Source organism: Myotis brandtii, unplaced genomic scaffold (genome assembly GCF_000412655.1).
Source record: "Myotis brandtii unplaced genomic scaffold, ASM41265v1 scaffold478, whole genome shotgun sequence".
NCBI classification, from domain to species: Eukaryota; Metazoa; Chordata; class Mammalia; order Chiroptera; family Vespertilionidae; genus Myotis; species Myotis brandtii.
In genome coordinates, this window is record NW_005368264.1 from 666781 (window position 1) to 677602 (window position 10822).

At 42.5% G+C, this 10822-nt stretch overlaps 2 protein-coding genes across 4 annotated transcripts in view; both read right to left on the reverse strand.

Moving 5' to 3' along the window:
- The window catches only part of C6 (complement component 6), a 49681-nt gene extending 39900 nt beyond the window's left edge, over positions 1 to 9781 (reverse strand). Inside the window, exons 1-4 of one of the 2 annotated variants that reach the window (XM_005875990.2) lie at positions 9620 to 9781; positions 8887 to 9053; positions 2706 to 2868; positions 910 to 1066 (exon numbers count right to left, since the gene is read on the reverse strand). In XM_005875990.2, coding sequence (XP_005876052.1) covers positions 910 to 1066; positions 2706 to 2868; positions 8887 to 8890 — 324 coding nt within the window. In that variant the 5' untranslated portion in view covers positions 8891 to 9053; positions 9620 to 9781. The remainder of the gene's footprint in view (positions 1 to 909; positions 1067 to 2705; positions 2869 to 8886; positions 9054 to 9619) is intronic. The other variant, XM_005875991.2, reaches the window with a different exon arrangement.
- Positions 4595 to 6420, reverse strand: LOC102250253 (diacylglycerol kinase alpha-like). 2 transcript variants are annotated; one of them, XR_001364012.1, is made up of 5 exons: positions 6186 to 6420; positions 5871 to 5944; positions 5637 to 5711; positions 5139 to 5224; positions 4597 to 5048 (listed from the first exon to the last, which is right to left on the reverse strand). XR_001364012.1 is itself a non-coding variant. In XM_014547527.1 (4 exons), exons 1-4 carry the CDS (start codon positions 5948 to 5950, stop codon positions 4951 to 4953), a joined length of 339 nt encoding a protein of 112 aa, XP_014403013.1. In that variant the 5' UTR covers positions 5951 to 6172; the 3' UTR covers positions 4595 to 4950. The 2 variants fall into 2 exon arrangements, 1 of the variants encoding a protein (XP_014403013.1); XM_014547527.1 differs by lacking the exon at positions 6186 to 6420 and having other exon boundaries at positions 4595 to 5048; positions 5871 to 6172.
- Positions 9782 to 10822: the final 1041 nt, after the last annotated feature.

A 10822-nucleotide genomic window follows, 5' to 3' on the forward strand; every position in this document is an offset into this window, starting at 1 on the left:
ATATCCACTAGTGATGTATTCTTGGGCAAATTACTTAGCTCCTAACGAGCCACCACTTCCTCATCTGTAACACGGGGAGAAAAGCACAATGTGGGGTGAAGTGTGAATAAGGTGATGCATGGAAAGGACCTAGGACAGTTCAGCGCAGAGAGGGGGCTGAGTTTCTTTTTTTTCTCTTATATGTGAATGCTCAGCATCTGCCCTGACGGGTCCACACGGGCAATGTCCTTACAGGAACAAGCTCGTGGAAGGTAAATATTGCAGCGGGAACAGTAAACAAATGGAGGGACTTTCCCATAGGGAGAGGGAATTAAGAGGAAGGGCAAGGAATCAGGCTTCTGGCTAATGTTCCAGATTTCTGTCTGATTTTAAACCATGGACTGAAATTCTCATTTTCTAGGGCCTGCTTTTGCTTCCCGTGTTCTCAGAGGGCACAGAACTGGGCAGTTTCGACACAGGTACTGGGGGCAGAATTTCCTCTTGGTGGTCATACAACAGTGAAACATGTGAAATAAACCCCCTGGCCCTTAATAATTGCTCAATAAAATTTTTCCTCAATAGAAGGTGGGAAGGTTTATTTGAAGAAATTCAGCATTTCGGTGATGGTTGAGCCTTTGAAAACCCGTCTTTTTTTTTTAAAAAATATTTTATTGATTTTTTACAGAGAGAAAGGGAGAGAGATAGAGAGTTAGAAGCATCGATGAGAGAGAAACATCGATCAGCTGCCTCCTGCACATCTCCTACTGGGGATGTGCCCGCAACCCAGGTACATGCCCTTGACCAGAATCGAACCTGGGACCTTTCAGTCCGCAGGCCGACGCTCTATCCACTGAGCCAAACCGGCTTCGGCAGGAAACCCGTCTTTTTATTGGGATTCCGATTTCCTGAATATGTCCACGTGTCACCCACCTGCTTTTCGACACAAGGGTCACAGTCTGACCATGGTCCATAATCCCCCAGGAGGCAGTTGATCGGACAAGCTTGCCAGTTACACTCTCTGGCTTCCCGTAAGACACAAAGGTGGTGACAGGAGTTCTTCAGATAGTATTCATTTATTGTTACTTGTCTGCAATAGTGAAGAAAAAACCTGCTTAGAATTAGTCTAATCACTGTGACTCCAGCCCAATAAGGAAAATGTCACTGAGAACTGACTATAGTGAATAGAAGGAAAGAAGGCTTTCGTGAAAAATCATTTCATGGAACTCAGGACCAAGTACATAATTTATGGGGCCCACGGCAGAATAAAAAAGGGCGGATGAGACTGTTCTTATTTAAAAATTAAGAATTTAAAACAGTGACGATAGAGTATTAAGCCAAGCATGAAGTCCTTTTAAGTGTTAGGTCACTCACTATGAAGCTGGCACCGATGGAATTCCTGGAAGAGACTGATTGGGAAAGAAAGGAAAAGAGAAAGTTCCTGAAAATTGCTTAAAAGATCTCAGTGTAATAAGTACAATGATCGAGGTGGAATCAGAGTGGTGTGGGGCCAGTCAGTCAAAGAGGAAGTGACAGGAAAGATACAGGAAGTGACAGGAGAGATACATCTTGAAAAGCTCACGTGAATTCTCCCGGCAATGAAGGGAAGAGCATGTGGAGGGAAGGGCCGTGCAAAGAGGACAGGTGGAGGAGCATGGCATGTCCCCGGAGGAGCCCGTGATACGGGCTTGAGAAGGGCACAGTTGGGAAGAAAGGGATTTATTGTTGAACTTCACTAGGTGGACGGTGAGAGAGCTACTGAGGGACTCTTCAGTAGAAGAATATTCTAAACAAATCTGTCTTTACATACTTGGCGGATGGTTTATTGTAGAAGTCAATTGGTTATTTATTTATTTTTTTTAATATATTTTATTGATTTTTTACAGAGAGGAAGGGAGAGAGATAGAGAGTTAGAAACATCAATGAGAGAGAAACATCGATCAGCTGCCTCCTGCACATCTCCCACTGGGGATGTGCCCGCAACCCAGGTACATGCCCTTGACCGGAATCGAACCTGGGACCCTTCAGTGCGCAGGCCGACGCTCTATCCACTGAGCCAAACCGGTTTAGGCGAATTGGTTATTTTTAATGAGACTCACACTATACATATGCAAAAAAGAGTTTTCTAAAATAAAGTTTCTAAAAAGTGTTATCATAGCTAAAGCACATTAAACACATGCCTTTCTCCCTCAAGTCATGTGAGCATCTGCAGGGAACAGAAACACCTCGTAGATTTAAAAAAAAACACCCACTGGGACAAGTAGTCTGAATTGGCAAAAAGACTGAATTACTAAATGTGACACAGTTTTCTTGCTTCTTGTACATGCCAACAATCAAGGTAGCAGCTAGCATTGCTGTGCAGTTAAGCTCCTGTTAGACTGTTTAATGAGCAGAAAATTCTCTGTAATTAACTCACTCACTGGTGGTGAGCAGTTATATGCTGATTGAATAAAAAGCTTGAGTAGCAATTCTAAGTAAATAGTCAACTGAAAATATTGCACAGATTCTTAATTAAATTTCTTTGAAACTCCTCAATGTTATGGAGAGAACAAGAGTAGACTTCCATTCAACCTTATGTGGAAAAGACCGCAAGTTCCTTCCAAATTCATGAGTTCTTATTCTGAGACATCTAGTTTTGTCCCATTGCTTCCTATGGCCCTTTGGATATTGCTAAGTCTGCCCTTGAGGTTTCCCAGGGCACACAGCAAAGCTGCACAGCTCGCACCCACCTTGATCTGGTTTGGATTCCAGTATTGCAGGTTTTGGAGCAGCTGGACCACTCAGTCCATGGGAAATGATCACAGTAGCAGGCGTGGCTCTTGTCAATCAGGGCACTCAGCAGGATGAAACACAAGACAGAGTGTCTGGCCATGCTCTGAGAGCCCCCAGGCCCTGAAAAGCAGTGATAGAGTGCATATCAAAGACTCATCGGGGGGTAAACCTTTACAAATCATTCTGTTAGAGACTCAGATATTATCTTAGAAAACACTGGTGTCTCCTCGTCTTGCTTTAGGCAAGTTCACACATAAATTTACATGTTCATGAGTATAAATCCTATTTCTAAAGATTTTTAAGGTATATATTTCTGTGGTTACAATCCCCAGTAGGAGGATGTTTCTCTGAATTGTTAGTGGTAGGCTACAAAGCAAAGTATGTAGTATATATTTGTAACCCGTTGGGAATTCTTGTATAAACTTATCCTTTTCAAAACAACTGCTCACTTTGTGTGGGCAGGACCCTCCAGTACACTTCAATTTTTCCTACTTTTCTAGATCTGGGGAATGAGCTAGGACCATTCTGCTGGAAGTTCTATTCAGTTTCCGGACATCCTGGAAACCTGCTAAAGCAAGTCCTCCCCCGCCCCCCCAAGAAAAACCCACAAAAAGTCTCATAGACACAGACAAAAGTATGCTGATTACCAGAGGGAAAGGGGGTGGGGGAAGTAGAAGAGAGTAAAGTGGGGATAAATGGTGATGGAAGGAGTCTTGACTTTGGATGGTGAACACACAATACAAATATAGATGATGTATTATATAATTGTACATCTGAAACCTATATAATTTTATTAACCAATGTCACCCCAATATATTCAATAAAAATAGCTAGAGAGAGAGTTCACTGTCCAATTACCTCTACCTTTAGAGCCATAGAAGTTTGAGCTGAAACAGATCTTTGAAATCTGCAGCTTAAACACCCTCATTTTATAGGTGATGAAACTGAAGCTTAAGGAGGTGCATTAACATTGAGGCTACATGACAAGTAAGAGCCCAGGACTCTTCATTCTTTGATAATATGCATCCTTCACTGAATCTGTAGTAACACTAATTATTTTGTTACTGGAGCATCTCTTGATGCCTGGAGCTCTACACCCAGACCACGAGAGGATGTATCCAGATGTGGCTGAATGTTGGAGAAAACCTTGACCAGTAGTTCCCACCCGTGTGCTGAGGATCTGGGAATTATTGAAGGGAATTTTCAAAACCATTTCTGCCCTCCCATATTGCCATGTTGATCTTTATATCTCTAACAAAACATGCAACATGATTAAATATAGAGAAAATACTGCTGCAATTAATATAGTGACTCACATTTAAAGAAATAAAATCCCCTTCACCTTGTTTCTCCACCTTAGTTTTATTATCTATTAAAAAAGGAATACTTTTCCTTCTTCATAAGGCTTTTGTTAGGATTCAGTAAGGAAATTAATGTAAAGTGCTTAAAACAACCCTTGGCATAGGATCACTGCTCAGTATTAGCTTTTAAAATTAGTAATAATACTTACGAGTGTTGCAAATTTTGTTGTAGCTGTCAGTCATGTATTTTTCAAAACTAGGGGCTCTTTGAATTACATCAAGGATCATGTGAAGATTAAAATATGTTTTGACATTAAATATTCAAAGCAATGTAGACATTAATTTGTCTTTAACTCCAATTTTTAAAAATTGTTTTTATTGATTTCAGAGAGAGGAAGGGAGAAGGATAGAGAGATATAAACATCAATGATGAGAGATCAACTGCCTGCTGCATGCCTCCTACTGGGGATTGAGCTGCAATCCAGGCATGTGCCCTGACCAGGAATCGAACCAGCAACCTTTCTCTGTGCACGGGACAATGCCCAACCAACTGAGCCACACTGGCCAGAGCTGGCTTAGCTCTTATACAACCTTTCTTATTCCTACACTGTCCTCCCTCTACCCCCTTTTTCCCTGATGCTCTGGGCCCTAAGAATTGGTTGGGAGAAATAGAAGATTTTTAGATTTATAGGGGAGAGAACCATCACCCTTGACCCTTCTAAGTTCAGACTGTGATCCTTGTTCCTTCCACAGCTCTCTCCTTTTGGGACAATCCACTTTGGTACCTGCCCATCTATGCCTATTCTTCCCAACCCTCTTTGTACACCAGACGCCTAGATGCTTTCTAGGTGTCTTCCCCTTCCAACCCAACTCCACCCATTACCCAAGCAAAAATTTCTAATCATTTACCTCCTCCCCATCTTAGACAACGAGCTAGATCATTTCCAGTGCCCAGGGGTAACACAGCAACAGGAGGCACAACAGGCAAGTTGGCTTTGTCTGGGGAGGCAGGTGCAGAAATGCATGGAGGGAGTTAGCCCCGGAAGGCCACTGCCCGAGTGCCCTGCCCGGAGCGCTCCCTGCACTGACCAATGGTCTCGAGGATCCAGCCTACTGTGCCATCTCCACCACACACCAAAATCCGGTAATCGGGAACTTCTCTGAAGAATCTAAGCCTGAGACAAAAGGTGAAAGAGAAGGTGAGGAACGATAACTGGAATGAGGCTACCCAACTCCCGGACAGGCAGATTACTTCTTTTTTGGACTTTCCTTATAATCCCCTTCTCCTATGTCAAAAGACTTATCTCTATTAAGGGCAGAGAAAAGGTACAATGGGGATAGTTTATAGCCATCCTTAGTAGTTAGGGAAAATTGGTATCTCCAACCTTTGAGAGCAGAACAATGATGAGGCAGAGCACTCAGAGGACAGAATACTCAGTGACCCTAGTAAAAACAGCATTCTGAATTCTGATTTCTAGGGGTCCCCTGGCCCTCCCCTCCCAACATGCAATCTTTCCTGCTCTCTCAACATACACAGATAGGCAGACACACACAAACATTGTGCTACAGCTCCCAACTTACACTCACCCTGGCTCAGGACCATCCTTTAGGAGGTTGAACACCTGTCGAGGGTTTAGCAGATACTGGAATTTCCAAAGCACCCTGTTTGAGGGAAAAAGGAAAGCTCATGGCAGGGGATGGAGTTTCTGTACCCCACTTTCTTGCTGTCCTCCTCAAGGAAAGTCCTCTCCATACACACAGATTCCAAATCTCTGTCGGTCTTCTCCCTCCATCTCAGAAGACCCAGTATTGTTTTCTCACCTCTCTCCCTGCTTCCCACCACTCTTAGGGTTGACAAAGACCAGAAGTGGGTGGGTGTTAGCAACAGGGTCAATCTGCATGGGAGAAGAAAACAAGGATAGGGAACACAGGGTTTTGTTAGAGTTCAGATGGACCCTGGAGACAGGAACAGAAAGCTGTTATTCCCCCAAGATATTTTTTCCCCTCCTCTACCAGGGTGGGGCTTCTGGAGAGCAGGCACAATTCCCCAGGTTTCCACTTCATTCCCCCCAGGAGGGCTCCTTTGAAGGAAAACCATCCCCCACCACATGAAGCCCAACCCTCTCAGCCTTGTACCCGCAGAGCCTCAAACGTGCTCAAATTTAAATCATCCACGATCTTCTGGCTTGTTTTGCTACTTTTATGCTCCTGTCCAGAGGCCTAGGAAGGGAAGCAAAGGGAAGGAAAACTGGATTGTGTGTGAATCCCTAAACAGATGAGAGTTTGACTTGAGTCCTAAAAGTATAGGCTCTCTGCTCTAAATGGCATTGTGTGCATGTGTATTTTTAAATCGGAGAAGCACTCGTGTCCCCTCCCAGCCGCTTCGAGAAGGATAGAGAGATATAAACATCAATGATGAGAGATCAACTGCCTGCTGCATGCCTCCTACTGGGGATTGAGCTCTGGGCATGTGCCCTGACTAGGAATCGAAACATGACATCCTGGTTCATAGGCCGATGCTCATCCACTGAGCCACACCGGCCAGGTTATTTTACATTTCTTAGTTGTGATGAAAGAATATGTCAGTTAAAAAAAATATATAGGGCTTGCCCTAACTGGCTTGGTTCAGTGGATAGAGCGTCGGCCTGCAGACTGAAGGGTCTCAGGTTCAATTCTGATCAAGGGCATGTACCTTGGTTGCAGGCACATCCCCAGTAGGGGGTTTGCAGGAAGCAGCTGATCAATGTTTCTCTCTCATTGATGTTTTTAACTCTCTATTCCTCTCCCTTCTTCTCTGTGAAAAATCAATAAAATATAAAAAAAAATAGGGCTCCTTGTTTCATAAATTTTTGTTCAAGCCAAAAGCTTGAGATCAGATATAAAAATTGTGTCTCCAATATGTTAAAAAATGAGAACATTTCTTCTTAATATATCAGTAAGCTTTTGAATTTTCCTACAAACTCAGAGAAGAATGCTGGAATAAAAACAACCAAATTCATTGGCATATGACTAAATATGTCCTTCAATTTCAAATGGAATCTGCACAGTTGAGTATCCATTGTGTGCTGCTGGGCTGTGAGTGAGAGACAAAGAAATATAATTCATGGTCACTGTCTGGGTACAGTAGACAGAGATTGGAGATGCTTCCCATGATTTTCACCTAAGCTTTTGTATCTAACTCATAGGTAAGCTGCTGTAGGCCCAGGATGTCAACGACTAAGCTGGTCTCTGCACTTGCCTGCCTACTTTAGTTCACTGGTAGAGTAGCTCGGCTTTCCTGGTTTCCCTCAGCAGCACAGAACCAGGGACAGTAGGACTAGAGTGCTCAGACAGAATTTAGGCTGTGATCAGACAGAATGGTGTGAGGCCATTCTGTCACATCAGACCCGAGCTCCAGACTGGGTGCTGGGTAGAGGGTTCATTGCGGGGAGAAAAGAGGACATCTGTAATACTTTCAACAATAAAGATAAATGTTTTAAAATCCTATATAATAAAGAGGTAATATGCAAATTAACCCTCACACCCTCACAAGATGGCTGCCTACAACCAGGCCAGCAGGGGGGTTAGTGAGGGATGACCAAAGAACTGAAGAAGCAGGCGCGTGGGGCGACCAGGCCAGCAGGGGGGGCAGTTAGGGGCGATCAGGCTGGCGGGGGGGGAGGGGGCAGTTAGGAGTGACCAGGCAGGTAGGCAGGTGAGAAATTAGGAGCCAGAAGTCCAGGATTATGAGAGGGATGTCCAACTGCCGGTTTAGGCCCCGGACATCCCCCGAGGGGTCCCAGATTAGAGAGGGTGCAGGCTGGGCTGAGGGAACCCGTCCCCCATGCACAAATTTCATGCACCGGGCCTCTAGTAAGTAAATTAAAGGCCCTGAGGAGCTGACAGACCACTAGACAGACCACTACCCCATCCCCAGCCCATCCCCCATTTGGGGTCTTCTTACACAGGACTGCTTCAACAAGGAAACCTACACACAGGGTGTGGCTATTGTTGCTGTTGTTTGCTTATTTGTCTTTCTTACTGGGTTTGGAAGAAATAGATTTCTTCCAGAATAATTCTCTTAACTGTGCAGAAGAGAACTTCTTAAAGCACTTTGTGTGATCAGTGTGTGATTGGGAGAAGTTGAAGTACAAGAGGTTTCCAATTCTCCATCCGCAGCACCCACTATCTGTTTGAACTTCCCAAAGCTGGAAAAGTATAGGTGGATTTCATATCAGTTCTCATTGAAAGCTGCACAAAGATAAAAATAGTCTTATCTCCTCTTTGGCTATAACTGTTCTGAAGCAATTTGGAAACTGCTCTAAATTAAGATGGTATGTCAAAGCTTCTTATTTGAGCCCTGGCCGGCAGCTCAGTCATTAGAGCATTGGCCTATGCATGGATTGTGGGTTCAATTCCCAGTCAAGGTCACCTATCTGGATTGCAGGTTCGATTCCCACCTCCAGTCAGGGCACATGTGGGAGGCAACCAATCGATGAGTCTCTCATATGGATGAGTCATTCTCTTTCTCCCCCTACTCCTTCCCTTCCACTCTCTCTAAAAATCAATGGAAAAAAATATCCTCACTCCTTGGATGAGGATTTAAAAAAAAGAGCTTCTTATTTGAGGAGATGCTCATAAAAGAGCTAATTGGTAGTGTCTCCTTTCTTAACATTCTGTTGTTATAACGAGAAATTACTTTATGTTAAAAATATCATTTTTATTCAAATAAAGGTAATTACGAATTTTTTTTATTTATGGCCCAGCATATAATATCCAATGCTTCCTTCTTTGTTAACTTTCAACATCTCTAGGCACTTGGGGGCTATCTAAAATGATGTAAGAACATTTTACTTACCCATTACCACACAATTGTCATATAAACTCAGAACAAAAGAATGCTCAGAGGTAGAGGAAGACAGTGAGGAAAAATCTTCCACTGCAGGACCCTGGGAGAAGGGCAGCGATTCTGCAGGTTTCTCACCACTGGCATCCACTCCTGAACTCTCAGAATCTGTGATCCCACTGAATCAATGGAAATGGCTTTGTGAGCATTTAAAGAATTTTAGTGTAGCGTGAAGTCCATTTGATTTTGACCTGTTTACCCTCCCTTGACTGATTTGTCTGTAAGGCAGCTCAGTGCCTCTTACCCAACAGGTTCAGAGGATAAGCTAGTTTGCTCTCAAGTACAGCTTCTTCCTTTCCATCTCCATGTAAACTTATAAAATCTCTTATTTCTTGTTTTTCTTTCTTCTGTGTGTACCGCAGGGGCTCGAGACATGCTATTTACCATTGCTAGTGCAGACCCAGGAGCCCAGGCACAAGACTGATCACTCGCCAAAGGGTATGTTTGCTTTGCTTTTAATCGCAAACCACAAAGTAGTTTCTGGAAGAAAATTTCCTTAAGAAACATGAACCTTTGGTTCTTTTGATATTTAAGCAAAGTAGCTATTGCTTATGTTTTAAAAAGAAAGAGAAATGCCTACAATCTGAGTTATGTAATTTTTACACATGAAAGGATAAGTTTGTTGGAAACACAATCTACAATGTTGAAATATTAAGATTACAAATGAAATCATTATAGCACTCACCTTTAAACAGAGCTTGTGGTGGCCAGGGATCGAATCTGCAAATGCCCGAGGACACAATAGGTGCTCACAACAAAAAGGGTGGAAATGATAATCCAGGCAAGCCAGCAGGAGGGAATGCCGTCATATGGCAGGGACCTAACTCACCTGCAGTGTGTTACACAAACATCCCGTGGAGACTCTGGACTTTGTAAGTGATTGCTTCAGTCGGCAGTTACCTGGAAACTTAAGAGTGAGATATCCCACGGGGACCTGAATTTTCAATGGTTTTCCCAGTCAAGGGATATTGCGATAAGTATTGCTACTGCAGAGAAAAGAAATCTCTGACTCTATTTTAAAAACTCTTGAGAATACATTGCTTAAAATTTCCTTTCCCTTCTCCTTTAGGAATGTTCATTTCATTAAAATATGTATAGATTCTTACTTTTTTTCTGATTATAGAATATTTGTTGAGGGAGATTTAGAAAATATGAAAAAGTGTGAAAAGGAAAAGGAAAATCATTTTTTTTAAAAATATATTTTATTGACTTTTCACAGAGAGGAAGGAAGAGGGATAGAGAGTTAGAAACATCGATGAGAGAGTAACATCGATCAGTTGCCTCCTGCACAACCCCCACTGGGGATGTGCCCGCAACCAAGGTACATGCCCTTGACCGGAATCGAACCTGGGACCCTTGAGTCCGCAGGCGGACGCTCTATCCACTAAGCCAAACCGGTTACGGTGGAAAATCATTTTTAATAACCAGACAAAACCACTATTAATATTTGAAATAAATACTTCTGGTCATATAATGTATAAGTGTATTGTCTCTCTATGGAAGTATACATATGAGCATATATATATGTGTGTATATATTTATATATACACACATATATATATTTCTGGTCATATAAAGTATAAGTGTATGTGTCTCTGTATAAGTATACACATGAATACACATATATATATTTTTTAAATGCCATCACACACTTATTTAAAGATTTAAATGTACAGAATTGATCTCATTCCACAGTTTATAGAACCATATCATGATTGGCCTGTGCAAAATCTTCTATTTTATTTTATTTCACTATTTATCCCCAAGATCTTGTGTCATTTCTTTTCCCAGATTAGTTACATGTATTAACGTATTTGGTGTTCGTCCTCACATGATTATTTAGATATATGTGTATCCTTCAAAACGACAAAGTCTCATTTCCCATGTG

What these genes read in the sequence shown, in the direction of transcription:
- LOC102250253 (XM_014547527.1), bottom strand. Translation starts at nt 5,950, where the DNA reads ATGCAGATTGACCCTGTTGCTAACACCCACCCACTTCTGGTCTTTGTC. An exon ending in GGTGGGAAGCAGGGAGAGAG is followed by an intron (nt 5,712 to 5,870) that starts GTGAGAAAACAA and finishes TCCCTCAAACAG; the next exon opens with GGTGCTTTGGAAATTCCAGT. An exon ending in CTGGATCCTCGAGACCATTG is followed by an intron (nt 5,049 to 5,138) that starts GTCAGTGCAGGG and finishes CTGCCTCCCCAG; the next exon opens with ACAAAGCCAACTTGCCTGTT.